This window comes from Podarcis erhardii (genome assembly GCF_964252035.2).
Source record: "Podarcis erhardii genome assembly, chromosome: 2".
NCBI lineage: Eukaryota > Metazoa > Chordata > Lepidosauria > Squamata > Lacertidae > Podarcis > Podarcis erhardii.
Genome location: NC_138498.1, coordinates 13257323 through 13273812, shown reverse-complemented (window position 1 = coordinate 13273812; position 16490 = coordinate 13257323). Strand labels below are relative to the sequence as shown.

Sequence of the window (16490 nt, the reverse complement as noted above, 5' to 3'; positions counted from 1 at the left end):
AGGGATGTCCCTGGAAAATAGGGACAATTGGAGGGTCTGGAATAATCCCAGATCAAGACTGGTCCCTTCCTTCCTTCCCTATCTGCAGCCCGCGCCCGAACAGTCATTGGTGGAAGGCGCAGCCTCTCCCGCCTGCTTGAGCCGCAGCTTCTGATAGACACGCAGCTTCTCCTATGGGAAGTTGGCGGTAGCGGCCGAGAGCCAATGGGCTGGAGGGACATGCGAAACGGAGCCCAGCCGCCAGGAAGGCTTCCAGGAAGTCGCTGCTGCTGCAGAACTTGGAAGGGAGTGAGGGCAGAAGGCGGAGAGAGGTTGCAAAGGTGAAGGAAGGAAGGTAGGTGGGACGGGATCCTTGCAATCTGGTAGGATTTCTTGCAGTTTTTGCAATTTGTGGAAGGGTTTTCTATGTCTGGGTGTATAAATGGGCTCTAAAAAGTTTAAAGGCAAAGGGTATTTTTGCTGGATTCACAGCCTTTTTGAAAGGGTATTTTGCCTTTTTGAAAGGGTATTTTTGCTGGATTCACAGCAGTGAATTTACGATTGGAGCAATAGCCCATCTTTCGTCTCCCAGTTCTACTTTTACTTTTATTGTTGTTTTATTTGTTATTTGTGAGTTGATTTGAGGTGAACTTAAAGCGGCTTGCAAAAACTAACATTATTATTAATAACGATTTTATTATTTGTACCTCGCCCATCTGGCTGGGTTGCCCCAGCCACTCTGGGCGGCTTCCAGCATATATAAAAACATAATGAAACGTTAAAACCTTCACTATATAGGGCTGCCTTCAGGTGTCTTCTAAAGGTTGCGTAGTTACTTATCCCCTTGACATCTGATGGGAGGGCGTTCCACAGGGTGGGTGCCGCCACCGAGAAGGCCTTTTAAAAATAAGAGTTAAAAGCCTCCTAAAATGCTCATCGATAGCATATACATAAAAGGGCACATCACTTGTATGCATGTAGTGTGGGAATGTTTTCCATCCACTTGCCTCAGCGGTGTTAAGGCTTGAGATATCTGGTAGGTTTGTGATGCAGGTGAGACTCGAATCAGGATCTTCTTGGACCACTTCGGAGACTCCTGGCTTTTAGTCAGTGCTGAAATTCTATATACTAATAGCAGACTCATCCTCGATGAGTCTGGGCTGTAGCCAAAATGGCACCATCTGTGGGCAAATCCCAAGATCTGCAGGAGTACAAGCATTTTAAAGGGGGAGAGGACTCATAAATGGGGGTGTGGACACCCACAAACAATTCATTGAATGAGTATGTGCAGTAGGCATAGAACGCATTACTGACTTGGTTGTTGGGGGGAAAACAACTGGAAAACAGGTAGAGGGATGGAATAGAGTACAGTGGTACCTCGGGTTACATATGCTTCAGGTTACATAATAATATAGTAATTTAATATTTATACCCCGCCCATACATACGCTTCAGGTTACAGGCTTGGCTTACCCAGAAATAGTACCTCGGGTTAAGAACTTTGCTTCAGGATGAGAACAGAAATCGTGCGGCAGCAGCAGGAGGCCCCATTAGCTAAAGTGGTGCTTCAGATTAAGAACAGTTTCAGGTTAAGAATGGACCTCCAGAACGAATTAAGTATGTAACCAGAGGTACCACTGTATGCTGGAAAAGGAATAGCTAGCTGGTTGGTTGAAACCCTGAACAGGACCACTCAACACTGCAACATTTGGTTGCTGTCCCCATTTGTCTGTACAGGCTATGCAAATTATGTTGGGTGCCTTCTTGCTTAGTGTGACTGGACTCTAAGGTTAGGCAGAGAAGATAGAAAGAGAGACCCAGTGGTTGGAGCGGGTGTGTTGAAGGGCAGTGGATCTTAATGGGCAGTGGAGATGACAGCCCACTCATTTTCTGAAAAAACAAAGAAACCCAAGTGTTGGGTTTTCCTCTCTCCCTTGGTGCAGGGCCCACCATTTAGGGGCATGTTCAGAAACCCCATGAAAGGGAACTCTTTAAACCATACTTTTATACAGTGGTACCTCGGGTTAAGTACTTAATTCATTCCGGAGGTCCGTTCTTAACCTGAAACTGTTCTTAACCTGAAGCTAATGGGGCCTCCTGCTGCTGCCATGCCGACGGAGCACTATTTCTGTTCTCATCCTGAAACAAAGTTCTTAACCTGAAGCACTATTTCTGGGTTAGCGGAGTATGTAACCTGAAGCATATGTAACCTGAAGCGTATGTAACCCGAGGTACCACTGTATATGAATTAGAGAGAGGCTACGTGCCCATCAAGACTGCGGATTTTGGCCTTCTCGGACCAGACGTGGGATAATAATTTGTTCTGTTTTCTAGGCTTTATCAAAATGTTAGGTTCCTGTTGATCATAAGTCAGTTAGCGTTTATGGAAACTTCCTTTAGCTCAGGAAGTTTGGTTGGTTATACACTTCTGCCCCATTATCTCTTGAAATATTGCTGCGCTTAGAACTAATAACCATAACTTTGTAACATCGTTTGAATGTTTTAATCTCATGAGCAACACACTGTTGATAGACTGTTTAGTTTTGTAAAATAACCATATTTATTATTATTTATTAATTCCATTTCTATACCACTTTATGTTTTTGAGGGGAAAGAACTCAAGAGAGGTTTAAAACACACACACAAAAAAAACAATATGGAATATAACATTACCAAAGAAAGTCAAATATAAAGTATACATTCAAAGCAACTTAATTAACAGGAAGCTAAAATATTATCTTAAAAACTTCATATTTAAAATGTAGATAAACTGTGAGGATTGCATGACGGAAAGACAGCCTGGAAATTATCAACGTGAAATGATATAATTGACCTATCTAGTTTTGAATCTTGAATCTTGTATGAGTAACACAGTGATGATGTATGGTTTAGATTTCCAAAATAACCTTATTTAGATACTTAAGATTCATATAAACCTAATTTCATACTGATTTTAAAGATGGAAAAATCAAATTAGAAAAAAACATGAGTTGGAAGGGAAAAATTAAATACACATTGTTAAGTTGTGTGTTGACATAGCCGACGACACAGCGATTTCTCCAACTAGCTCTTTATTTCGTAAGCTGGAATAGAACTGACTGCAAACAGCTCAGCCGGCCTGCTTTTATAGGCAGCCGGCTGTCAACATTGTAACAACAACAGCCCAGAGTTCCCGCCTAAAATAACTGACGCGGACCTGAGGGAAAACTATCTACAGACCTGATTGAAAACTATATACAGTATCCCCCTGCTGGCCCAGGGTGAAACTTCACTACATAACACCCCTCCCCACCGAGATAAGGCGTTAGTTACAATCGTAATGGTTTCCTTATATACAGCACTACGCGTAATGGTTCAATTAGGCACAAAAGCATATCGGTTACATTTCCCATACTTAGACCAACAGTGATACCTGTCCAACAACATAGTCCTTTAAATAAGTTGGGCGCTTGGGAACTCTGCCAGACCGCCGGGGACTGGTAGCCAAGTCCGGAGGGCCACACAGTTCTTGCTGAGGCTGTGATGCGACCCTAGATGGCGTTGGAACCAACTCCCCTGGATCCGCTGCTGTGGGTGGAGCCTCCGCAAGTGGAGTGGTCTGAGTCTGTGGTAAGTCTGGCAGACCCTCTGAAGCGGCTTGGTTCGGCTCCACGCTGGCAGTTTGCGAGGGAGGTGTAGGTGGGGCCTCGCCATCTGTACGTGTCTCTTCTGGAGCCGCAAGCGCAGTTGGGGGCACCTCGGTAGTGTCCAAGTCCCCAACCCTGCGCCTAAGCTGGTCTATGTGCCGTCGCCACAAGCGTCCGTCTTCGAGTGCCACCTGGTACGAGCGAGGTCCCGTGACTCCCACTACTGTGGCTGGCACCCAAGGAATGTCCCCCACATAGTTCCGGGCAAAGACCTGGTTTCCTGGGACAAATGACCGTGGCACGTTGGCACAGCCTGGGGGTTCAGCCACGGCAAAGTCCGGGTGTAGCCGGTCGAGTGGTGACCTGAGGCGGCGGCCCATAAGCAGTTCAGCAGGACTCCTCCCTGTGGCCGCATGAGGGGTGATGTGTTGCACGAACAAGTATTCGGCGACCCGCTCATGCCAGTCTCCCCGGTCCAGGCGCGCCAGTGCCTCTTTTGTCGAGCGCACCATTCTTTCCGCTTGCCCGTTGCTGGATGGATGAAAGGGTGCCGTTAGGGCATGGCGGATGCCCAGTCCCAAAAGATACCGCTCAAACGTGCCTGACGTGAACTGTGGTCCGTTGTCAGAGACAAGGACATCAGGACACCCATGCGTTGCAAACAGGCCTCGCAGCACCCGGATGACAGCTTCGGTAGTGGTGGAGGGCATCAGGGCGACCTCCAGCCATTTGGAATAGGCGTCCACCACTACCATAAAGGTCCGGCCGTGAAAGGGGCCAGCCAGATCGATGTGCACCCTCGACCAGGGTGTCTTTGGCGTCTCCCAGGTGTGTCCCTTAGCTGCCGGTGGTGCAGGCCTCGACTCTTGGCACGCTTGACAGGCGGACACCCAGGCAGTGATGGTATCGTCCATATTAGGCCACCAGACATAACACCGAGCCAACGCCTTCATTTTGACAATTCCCGGGTGGCCAACGTGCAGAGCCTCCAGGACGCGCTGACGGAGTCCCTGGGGAATCACGACGCGGTCTCCCCACAGCAGACAGCCGCGATGAGCTGAGAGTTCATGTTGTCTGGTTGCGAAGGGCTGGAACTCTGATGCAAAAGGCCCTTGTGGCCACCCCCTCCACACCCAGTTGAGCACCCGGCTGATGGTGCGATCCTGGGCAGACGCGGAGGCCACAGTGGCAGCTGATACAGGCGCTGCCGGAAGATCCTCAATCAGAAGGAGCGATGAAGCTGGAGCCGGGTCTTCCACAAATGCTGGAAGAGGGCAACGGCTGAGGGCGTCGGCATGGCCCATCGATTTCCCCGGGCGATGGATGAGCCGGTAGTGGTAGGCAGCCAGGAAAACAGTCCATCGCAGCATGCGTGGCGAGAGGACCGGTGGAGTTGGACGATCACCGGCGAGGAGGCCCAGGAGTGGCTTGTGGTCAGTGATGAGGTCAAAAGTCCTGCCATAGAGGTATTCATGGAACCTCTTCACTCCAGCCACAAGTGCCAATGCCTCCTTGTCGAGCTGGCTGTAATTCCGTTCCGTCAGAGATAGTGTCCTGGAAAAGTAGGCGAGTGGTGCTTCTCTTCCATCTGGAAAACGGTGACTAAGGACAGCACCGATGCCAAAAGGTGAGGCGTCGCAGGCAAGGACCAGCGGCCTGGATTCACTGTACTGTACCAGCACACTGTCTGATGAAAGGAGAGCCTTAACCGCGTTGAAGGCCGCCGTCTCCCGATGACTCCAGGCCCAAGGCGTCTTTGTACTAAGGAGTCGGTGAAGAGGCTCAGCCACTGTGGCTTTGTGGGGCAGGAACATGTTATAAAAGTTCAGCAGCCCCAGGAATGCCTGCAACTCCGTCTTGTTCTTTGGGGTGGGGGCCTGCTGGATAGCGCGGATCTTGGATGTGGTCGGGTGAAGGCCGGAGGCATCGATAAGATAGCCCAGGAACTCTACCTGTGGAACGGCGATCTGGCACTTCTCCCTCTTTACCTTGAGCCCGGCCTCTTGGAACCTGGTCAGCACGGCACGGAGGCGCTCGAACAGCTGCTGGTGTGAGTCTGCAGACACCAAGACGTCATCAAAATATGGTACCACGCCCGGAAGCCCTTGCAGGAGACGCTCCATAAGGCTTTGGAAGATGCCAGGAGCCACACTCACCCCGAACTGCAACCGGCGGCAACGGAATGCCCCCCGGTGGGTGACGATCGTCTGGGCTTCAGCAGTGGCATCATCGACTGGCAGTTGTTGATAGGCTTGGGCAAGGTCCAGCTTAGCGAAGACCTTACCCTCACCCAGGGAATGCAGCAGGTGTTGGACAACAGGAACCGGATAAGCGTGCTGCTGAAGTGCCTTGTTGATCGTGCACTTGTAGTCAGCGCAGATTCTCACCGACCCATCTGGCTTGACAGGCGTGACGATGGGGGTTTCCCACTTGGCGTGGTCAACCGGCTCCAAAACTCCTTGGGCGATCAGTTTGTCCAGTTGTTCGTCCACCTTAGCCTTGAGAGCAAAGGGAACCCGGCGTGGCTTTAGCTTGATGGGGGCGACTTGTGGATCAAGGCTAAAGGAGATGGGCGTACCTGTATATTGCCCCAAGGTGCCGTCAAAAACCTCGGCAAAGTCTTTGACCAGACCCTCAGTCTCTGCGTTAGAGATGCAGTTGATGCCGGTGACTTCCAGGCCGAGGGCATCAAACCAGTCTAGCCCTAGGAGGCTTGGCCGCTGACCTTCGACCACCACCAACCGGAGCAGGCCCGAAAAATCCTTGAAGGCAATCCGGAACCGGCCAACGCCTACCACGGGAATGTCGTTTCCCTGGTAGTCTCTCAGGTGTACGCGGTGAGAGTCGAGTTGCCTTTTGGACACTCTGGGTACCAGTCTTTTGATGGTGCTCCACGACACGATGGACAGGGCAGACCCGGTGTCGATCTCCATGTCACATGGAGCTCCTTCAATGAGCACCGTGACGTTCAGCTTGCGTCGCGTAGGCGAGTCGGTTTGGCCAATCGTGGTTCCAGACGGGCAGCGGCAGTTGGTGAGAGCGAAACAACTTTCCTTGGCAGACTGGAGGGAAGGCTTGGACTTGCGAGTCGATGAAGGGGGGGTGTCAGACGGAGCCGATCGGCAGACCTTAGCGATGTGGCCCCTTCTGGAACACTTCCTACAGATGGCGTCTCTGAATCGACACTTGGCACGGGAATGGTTGCCTCCGCAGCCGGCACATTCCGGTTGGCCCTTGGACTTCTGTTGGAACTTCCTGTGCTCCCGCTTTGTCTGGTGCACGTCATCGCCTTCACTGGAGGATGCCTCATCACTGCTGGCCTCTTCATGATGCACCGGAACTGGCTCCCTAGCAAGACGCGGGCTGCTGCACTTGCGGATCTCCTGGGCGGAGCGTTCAGCAGCTTCTGAGGCCACAGCCTCCTCAATGGCTTTCTGCAGCGTGAGGTCTGGCTTGGCGAGGAGACGCCGTTGCAGATGGATGTCCCGGACCCCGCAGACGATTCGATCCATCAGGGCATCGTCTAAGTCTCGGAACTCACAGTGCATTGCAGCCTGTCGCAGGGCGGTGGTGTAGTTGTTGATTGACTCCCCCTCTGCCTGGTTCCGGTGGTAGAACGCATGGCGGGCAGCAATCTTGGACGGCTTTGGTGCGTAGTGGTTGCGGAGCTTCTCTTGGATCGTGTCCCATGGTGTTGCCTGGACTGCTTCGGGCGCAACCAATGCTCGGGCCGTCTCAAACACCTCAGGCCCACAGAGGCTGAGGAATAGGCCCCGCTTCCGATCCTTTGATACTGCTGTCAGCTCGTTGGCTTGGAGGTAGCAGTCGAACCGAGCGAGGTAGGAATCCCATGATTCAGAGGCTGGCGCAAACGGCGGTAGAGGCACAAGTGAAGCCATGATTCCGATGCCGGCGTGAAGGGCGATGGATGGAACACAGTGCTCTAGCCAGAACAGTCAGCTCTGAATTGGTTCTGTCCAGTGATTTCGCTCAGTGATTTCGCTCTGTGATTCAGCTCAGTGATTCAGCTCAGTTCAGAGGCTGGCCGCATCTGGCTGTGCTCTGATGTCCATCAATCCCATCCTCGTCGCCAGTGTTAAGTTGTGTGTTGACATAGCCGACGACACAGCGATTTCTCCAACTAGCTCTTTATTTCGTAAGCTGGAATAGAACTGACTGCAAACAGCTCAGCCGGCCTGCTTTTATAGGCAGCCGGCTGTCAACATTGTAACAACAACAGCCCAGAGTTCCCGCCTAAAATAACTGACGCGGACCTGAGGGAAAACTATCTACAGACCTGATTGAAAACTATATACAGTATCCCCCTGCTGGCCCAGGGTGAAACTTCACTACATAACACACATGGTTATACTTTTCACTTGCCTTCCAATAATTTAGTGTGGGCCCTCGCATGCTTTCAAACATACATAACTAGATCCATATTCATGACAGCTAGGGACTTATTATTTTTTTAAAAAAGTTGTCAGAAACTTGAATTTCAGTCTGTGTACCGCATACTATTGTCCATGGATAATCCTTGTCTTAAATTAAATTCTCTGTAGTAGAATCTGTGTAGTTCTGTCTGTGTAGCCTGTAGTGCTTATCTTTTTGCAATTTGACCTTATGGTATGAACTTTGTTAAGAGCAGAAATCTTTCCCACCTACTTGATTTATGATCTTGTTTATGCAGTAATTGATAGCCTTTAACTTTACGTAGTTTATGCTAACAATATCTTTCCCTACCCAGGTGACACATTCTCGTCTCCTTGAGAACCATGTGGGACCCCAATTCAGGTAATGGGAAGAAGGATTGATGGGTGTATCTGGGGTACCGCTCTAGGGAATATGCATAGGGATGGGCACAGAGGTGGCAACTATTATGTTGCATGTGAGCTACCCTGGGCAGGAGGGCATTTTTTGATAGGCGTTGGCTGCTTCCAGAAAGGGCCCTGAGTGCTTTCTACGCACTGAGTCATGTCCCTGTATCCATGCATTAAATAGCTGCCATACTATTTTTTTTAAAAAAGAAAAGAGTTTCAGCTGACTTGGTAGCTCCCAAGGCACCTCTCATGCCATTGTGCTGGTGTACCTAATCAGCATTAAAACTCACCTGGATGGCAAAGTTCTTGCAAGTTCTCTGTGAGGGAAGTCCTGCCAAGTGGAAAAACAGAAGGCATTTTAAGTCCAGTCACAATTGGCTCGGGCCAGTCTTGCTTTCTGCAACAGAACTAGGTTGTCTCAAGTCAAGGACAGCCTTTTGTTTTGTCTGACCTCACTGCCTGTGAGTTGTCCTCAGCGAGTCAGCAGAAGGCTCAGTTTGACATTGCTAGCCGTCACTAGTGATGTGTTGTTGCTTTTGTTTTTTGTTTTTTTAATTAATTTTTATTAAGATTTTAAAGATTACAGAAAAAAACAAGAAAAATAATAACAATCAAAGAAAAAAGAAGAAAAAACAATACATATAAAAAGGAAGAAAACATCATCAGAAAACAGAAAACAGAAAAACAAAAACAAAAAAAGAACAAATCCAACATCACTTACTTATATTCACTTATTTCCTTGACCTCCTCATGCCTCCCATTTTTGTATTCTAATTCAATTTGTTATTTCAGCAAATCCTTCCAACCCTATTTTTATCTTAATAATTTATCTTAATATACTATAATTTAGCATTCTCTCTTTCACCAACTCATTTTTACTTAATCCTTTATATCATTTCCACTAAAACCACATAATTTTCTTTTCCCAACATCTTTCTAACAGTCCTTAATTTTACAATATTTTTGAAGATAAACTTTAAAGATGTGTTATTGCTTTTGAAAGACCCTGTGCTTGCTCCGCGGCCAACCACATGGCCTCCTCGGACCTCCTGAATCCAAAATTCCTTCTCCCATTAGTGGAAACTTGCTTTCTGAACGTTGGAGGTCCTTGAGTTGATTGAAGGTTGAAACTTGTGTGGCCAAAAGCGCAGGGGCTGCTCCTCTAGAGAACATGCAGAAATGTGGAAGGAAGAAGAACTGCTTCTCCTTGCAAGCTTGGTGGGCTGAGGTTGGGAGTGGAACATGTGTGGATGTAGCCAGTTAAGGGAGCAGCTGAACTGTTGTAGGAGATCTATAGCTCACTGGCAGAGCCCAGGCTTTGCAAACAGAAGATCCTGGGTTTCTGATCTTCCCCATCAGTTTCGCCATTTCTGCATAATCCATCAATTTTGTTTGCCATTCTTCCTTTGTTGGTAATGCTTCTTCTTCCCAGTAGCATTCTCGCTGCCGTCGTTGCATACATAAAAAGTCTTTTATCTTCTCTTGCTACTTCTTCCCCTATTAAATGTAAAAGAAAGGCTTCTGGTTTTTTAACAAATGTATTTGTAAACATTTTCTTTAATTCACCTGCTGCCAAGGTGTGTGGTGGAGTCTCCTTCTTTGGAGGTCTTTAAGCAGAGGCTTGACAGCTATATGTCAGGAGTGCTCTGATGGTGTTTCCTGCTTGGCAGGGGGTTGGACTCGATGGCCCTTGTGGTCTCTTCCAACTCTATGATCCTATGATTCTATGATTATAAATCCTTTCCCAGAAGCTGTTAATCTTACAACATGACCACCACATATGGAAAACAGTACCTTCTTTCTCTTTACATTTCCAACACATATTTGATTTAGTTTTATACATTTTTGCAATCTTACTTGGTGTTAGATACCAATGGTACATCATTTTCATGTGATTTTCTTTCAATGCACAGCATGCTGTAAATTTTATTTCTTCTCTCCACAACTTTTCCCAAGATGATAGTTGGATATTATACCCAAAATCACTAGCCCAATGTGCCCCACACAGTTTCAGCTATGTCTTCACAATTCATAAGGGCTTGCTCCCCCACCCAAATGAAAGCTGAGATTCTTAGGGAGCCAAACTCTGTAGGCAATTTTCAAGCAGGCCTTGAAAATACCCCTTTGTTTGGAAAATTCTGAGCTGGATGGATCACTGCTCTGACTTGGTATAAGACAGTTTCCTATATTTTAGAGATGGTGTCTTGCTCATGTTGCCTAGTATACATAGACCAGGGGTCAGCAAACTTTTTCAGTAGGGGCCTGTCCACTGTCCCTCAGACCTTGTGGGGGGCTGGACTATATTTTGGAGGGGAAAAAAAGAACAAATTCCTATGCCCCACAAATAACCCAGAGATGCATTTTAAAGAAAAGGACACATTCTACTCATGTAAAAACACGCTGATTCCCAGACCGTCTGTGGCCGGTTTTAGAAGGTGATTGGGCCGGATCTGGCCCCAGGCCTTAGGTAGCCTACCCATGACGTAGACGGAATGGTAAGATGCTTCAGGTTGATTGCTGCGTGTTTCATTTAGCCTTGCAACTGATAAGATTTTCTTATTTTTCCCCTCTCCCTTTTTTGTTTTAGGCCAGCCAGGCTCCTACCCAGGAGCTGCCTATCCTCCCAACCCTTCTTATCCAGCGGGCTTCAACCCTGCCCACCCCCCTCCTGTGAATCCTGCCTTTCCCCCAGGTCCAGTACCTGTTGGCCCATATCCTGGGCCCCCAGCAGGGATCCCCGGGCAACCTGCATACCCACCAGGTCATTCTATCCTGCCCCCTTATGCTGGACACCAACCTGGTTACCCTGTCCCCCCTGGCGGTCCTTACCCCCCACCTGCCCCGGGTATGCCTGGAGGGATGGGGGTGAATCCTTTGCTGCCGGGGGCTGTTGCCATGGGGACCCATGGGATGGATAAGAAGGCAGCAAAGAAGATGAAGAAGAAGATGAAGAAGGCGCACAAGATGAACAAGCCACACAAGCACCACAAGATGCATGGGAAGGTGTGTGAAAGCGGAAGGGAGGGTTGGGGAAGAACAGGAAACTTGGACTTGTTGACTTGTTGTTGCTGTGCCTCAAGAAGCTAGCCAATCTGGTGCTCTTCAGATGACTCACATCATCCCTGACCGTTGTCCATGCCAGATGGGGCTGATGGGAGTTGGAATTCAGCGACATCTAAGGGCTAGGACTGGGCAATATTTCATCCAAAACTGTTTTGAAGTCCATATTGTGATATCAGCTTCATAGTTTTTGACCTTGCGATATAACATGAGCCGTTATGTATGTTAGGGCTGGGCAATGTATTGTCCAAAATCAGTTTGAATTCCATATCGTGATATCAGCTTCATAATATTTGACCTGGTGATATATTGTAAATCGTGAGAGTGTGTGTGTGTGTGTGTGTGTGTATGCTTTGCAAAAATCACGATGCAGGAAAAACTGTGAAGCCAGCCAATGCCTCTATGTAGCTCCATCCTTATTACAGGCATTGCGATTATATTAGTATATTGCGATGTTTAAAAGGTAAAGGGACCCCTGACCATTAGGTCCAGTCGTGACCGACTCTGGGGTTGCGGTGCTCATCTCGCTTTATTGGCCGAGGGAGCCGGCGTACAGCTTCCGGGTCATGGGGCCAGCATGACTAAGCCGCTTCTGGCGAACCAGAGCAGCACACGGAAACACCGTTTACCTTCCCACTGGAGCGGTACCTATTTATCTACTTGCACTTCGTGCTTTCGAACTGCTAGGTTGGCAGGAGCAGGGACCGAGCAACGGGAGCTCACCCCATCACGGGGATTCAAACCACCGACCTTCTGATCGGCAAGTCCTAGGCTCTGTGGTTTAACCCACAGCGCCACCCGCATCCCATTGTGATGTTTAGCTGGCGATATATCACAATGTTGAAAACCAGGTATCGCCCAGCCCTACTGGGGGGCATTATGTTGAGGGAGGCTTCCATGGAGGTAGAGGAGAGAAGGCCTGGTGGTCTGAGGTAAATGGTCACTGGGCCTTCAACCGTGAGCTAGACAGGGTCTGTGGGGTTTGTGATTAGAATTATTTTGGGGTGTAGCTGTAAATTATGGGGAGTGATGCTGGAGGAGGGTACACAGCGTGGTTGGGGAGAGGTAATCCTTTCTGCAGGGAAGAGCTCTGACCTCTGACAGTCAAACTGTGGACATGCGTATTCGCCATCTTCAGAAAAGAGCAATTGTGCCAGTTGGTGGGAAAAGGAGTCCCAAGAGAGAGAATGGGAGAAGAAAAAAAATGGAACTGAAACAGATGGAAAGGGTGGGAGAAAGCCTTCTGCAAAATGAAAACGGATCCCAAACAGAATGATGGAAAGGGTGGGGAAAGTCCTTTGAAAGTAGTCACTTTGGACCGCTTGTTATTGGGATGGGTCAGTGAAATGGACCAAGATGGAGGGCGGTGGGAGGTAGCAGCCGAATAGTGACACTGGGGGGGGGGGAGCACTATTCAACGCTGCAAGTTCCCGTTAACTCTGGCTTCTCCCACCATCGGCTGCTAACTCCAGTTGTCTTTGTCCATGGCAAATGGCCCTTCGCAGTGGGGGGGGGAGTTTCCCCTCCCCTGCAGTACTTGTTCAGAATCTGTCTTTTCCTTCCTCCAGTCTGTGTGTATAGGAAACAGTAATTTCAGCTGATAATGAGGCATTAATATCCCCAATTGACATTTTCTTGAGCTGAGCTCTGGGATAGATTAAAGCCCTGATTAGATTTCGGTAGCAGTAACACTGAGTCAGAATTGAAGTCTCATGAGCCTCCCTCTTCTTCTGTTTACAGCATTCCTCCTCCTCTTCCAGCAGCAGCGACTCCGACTGAGGCCTGTTCCTACCTCCCAGACGTATCCTCTTCCCGCAAACGCTGATCCTTGCGCCAGTCTTCCTGCTTCCAACAAGCGCCGATCTACTTAACTGTCACCAGATAACAATGAGGGCTGCTTGTGGGTCACCCATTATTTACAGGGTTTGGCCAAAGTTTATCCCAACGGCATGCGCAACCTGCTGCAAAGTCTGATGGGAACTCTGGTGCTGATGATGATTTAAGCAGGGTTGGTGGGATCAGCAAATGTGTCTTAAGAAAGTCAGAATGTGAGGCCACCAATTGGCTTAAGTAAAGTTCATCTGCAAATGCGTGGCAGCTTTTGCTCTTCTGAAATGTAGGCTGTTCAAAATGGCAGCCAATCAGGTTGTTTCTCGGCACCCTGAAGCTTTCTGATTGGCTTCATCAGGCAGTTGGGGTCCAACTGAATGGATAAGATGTGCTTTAAGTCAGTGTTTCCCAACCTTGAGTCTCCAGCTGCTGTTGGACTACAATTCCCATCATCCCTGACCATTGCTCTTGCTAGCAAGGGATGGTGGGAGTTGTAGTCCAAAAACAGCTGGAGACCCAAGGTTGGGAAACACTGCTTTAAGTGGGCCTTCAGATGAAGTGGGCCTTCAGATGGCGTTGTACTAGACCTCCCATCATCCCTTGCTTGCTGGGACTGATGGGAAAGGTAGTTGCAACAACATCTAGATCAGGGTTTCCCAAACTTGGTTCTCCAGCTGTTTTTGGACTACAATTCCCATCATCCCTGACCATGGGTCCTGCTAGCTAGGGATGATGGGAGTTGTAGTCCAAAAACAGCTGGAGAACCAAGTTTGGGAAACCCTGGTCTAGAGTGCCAAATTATAGCCACCCTGGCCCAAGAATTTCAAAAAATGGCTCCCGCTCCTCAATATGATCCTCTTTCCTGTGCTACCTGGGGAAATGGCAGATAGAAGCAAAGAGATTCAGAAAGTGTGTGTTGCTTATTTAATATAAGGTTGAATGATAGGTTTCTTAATATTGCAGATAAAATGTGCTTGATCAGGGATGATTATGCTCCATTGTGCAAACATTTCAGTAGCTTTATTATATTATTTCAGAGGTATGATTCATTTTTTTAATATAACTGAGGATGAAAATCTTGTTAGGGGTGTGTTGCAGAAAGCTTCAATACTAAACTTAAACATGGGGAAATAACACATTGGTCGTTTGCGTCATGTTTAATTGTAATGCTATAACCATGGGCACAATTTTTGGTGGATTAAAGTGGGTATCTGATCCAAGATGGCTGGAGTATCTTAATGAATTGCAAAAAAACTAGGATCACACATCCTCGCCTGTAATGATAGAATACTCTAAGCCGTTGCACTTGGAGGGAGCATGTTCTCTTTTTAACTCACAATTGCTCTTTTTCCCTGCAGAAAGGGGCTGCTTAGGGAACAAGCAGATGTGCTTGGAGAATAAAAGGAACAAGTTGTAGTTGACCAACAAGTTAAAAAGTGCAAAGAGATTCTAAGCCAAATGGCTTCACACAGCTATCCTTTAAAACTCTTCCTTGTTCTGACAATTGTTAGTGTTTTAGTATTTTCGTTTAATATGTATTAAATGCATATTAAAGGCCACCCTGGGATCTTTGCAGGACGAGCGGGTTACAAAAGTTCCAAATAAATAATTTTTAAAAATATCATGGTGCATGTTTTGAGAGTGCGAGGGAAAGCTTTGTGGAGTATAAACAGCAAGTTTAAGCGTGTCAGGGATACTCCAGATTGTTCCACAAAGAAAGGGGGAGCATCGCTGTGCAATATCCAGTGCACATTAGCAGATCATAATTGTCAACATGCTAATTACTGTGTATCGGGATGAATCATCTTCTGCTTGTTTATTTCCTTTTGACATTTTGCTATTATAATTCAGCAGTTGAATAACGGCAGTTACAAAAATGACTAGGCTAATCCTGGGCCTGATCCTGTGCTGGTGTAAAGCAGATACTGTTTTGTACATTGACACAATCTCCACACGCAGACCTTGCTGACAAACAACAACATTTGTGGATAAAAAGTACATTTGCCTTGTGCCTTTCCCACGTCAGTCTCTTCAAACTGGTCCAATAAATGCAAATGTCACCCTCTGGACTCGTTTGTGGAGCCAGAATGGGAAGTGCATAATTATTTGTTTAGATTTCTATCTTGCCTTATATCCAAAGGTCCAGCAGTAGGAAGCATTAAAAGTAATGGACTGAAAGGCTAGAATATTTCAACATGAAAGTTGAAATCCCCTTTCCCCCCCTAAAATGATGCTTGTAAAGAGTCAATTTTCCCTAATCACCCGTGGGGAGTTAGACTTGTCTCCAGGTAACCAGGCAAGCTTATCCTGCTTTTGTTAAGGAAGACATTTGTTCTCTCTACCTGCCCCCCTCCTTTTAGGTTCAATATGTATACGTTTTACACAGATATGTGTGGGTAAGCAGGCTAATAAACATTTTTATTTGGGGATAGTATCCTTTTGCAGATGTGTTGGCAAAGCTGCCCAAAACATTTATCTGAATGAAAAGGAGTTGTGATTCTTCCAAAACAAACCAGCGCCACTGTTGACCATTTGGCCCAACCGCTGAGTAGCATGACTGGCTGACTTTTTGACAACCTCCATTTGCCATTCCAGGGTAACAGCACAGGCAGGTTTGTTTGGCCACTAGTGGGTCACTGCACAGAGCTGGGGGGCTGTGCAAGGCTTGATGGGGCACAGTTTGTGCAGGCCCATTCCAGAAGATATTTGTACCACATCAGACATCAGAGAAGGGGAATGGCCAAAGCCCTCTGCTGCCCAAAGCTCTCTGCTGCTGTTCTAAAGTAACCAATGCAAAGCACTGTGTTTATGAAAACAAAGGCTCTGGCTGCACCACCTTGTTTGCAGATAACACTAAGCCAAACCATGGTTTAATATGAACAAGCTGCAAATTTGCGGGCTCCCAAACAGGAGGTGGCTGTTGGCTTGCTCCTCCTTGGCGTGGCTAAGCCATGGTTTGGTTTAGCATTTGGTCTGGTCCCAGACGCATGGTTTAGCTCTCTTTAAACCACATGAGCGGTAAACTATGGAACAAACCTTGGTTGTAGCTTGTGGTTTGTCTGGAGACAGCTAAACCATGGGTCTGGGTTCAGGCAAAATGCAAAGCCGAACCATCAGTGCAGCAGCAGAACAGATGAATGGCAAAGGGGACATGCCAAACCAAGGAGGGTACAAAT

General features: G+C 47.7%; 1 protein-coding gene across 2 annotated transcripts; it reads left to right on the top strand.

Annotated features, from left to right (window-relative positions):
- Positions 1-251: 251 nt before the first annotated feature.
- On the top strand, positions 252-15748 carry PRR13 (proline rich 13). Of its 2 annotated transcripts, none has more exons than XM_081849090.1 (5): positions 252-320; positions 8352-8398; positions 11012-11427; positions 13225-13717; positions 13868-15748. In XM_081849090.1, the coding sequence occupies exons 2-4, from the start codon at positions 8380-8382 to the stop codon at positions 13261-13263; spliced, it is 474 nt and encodes a 157-aa protein (XP_081705216.1). In that variant the 5' UTR covers positions 252-320; positions 8352-8379; the 3' UTR covers positions 13264-13717; positions 13868-15748. The 2 variants fall into 2 exon arrangements, with proteins under 2 accessions (XP_081705216.1, XP_081705215.1); XM_081849089.1 differs by having other exon boundaries at positions 261-331; positions 8353-8398.
- The last annotated feature ends 742 nt before the right edge of the window (positions 15749-16490 follow it).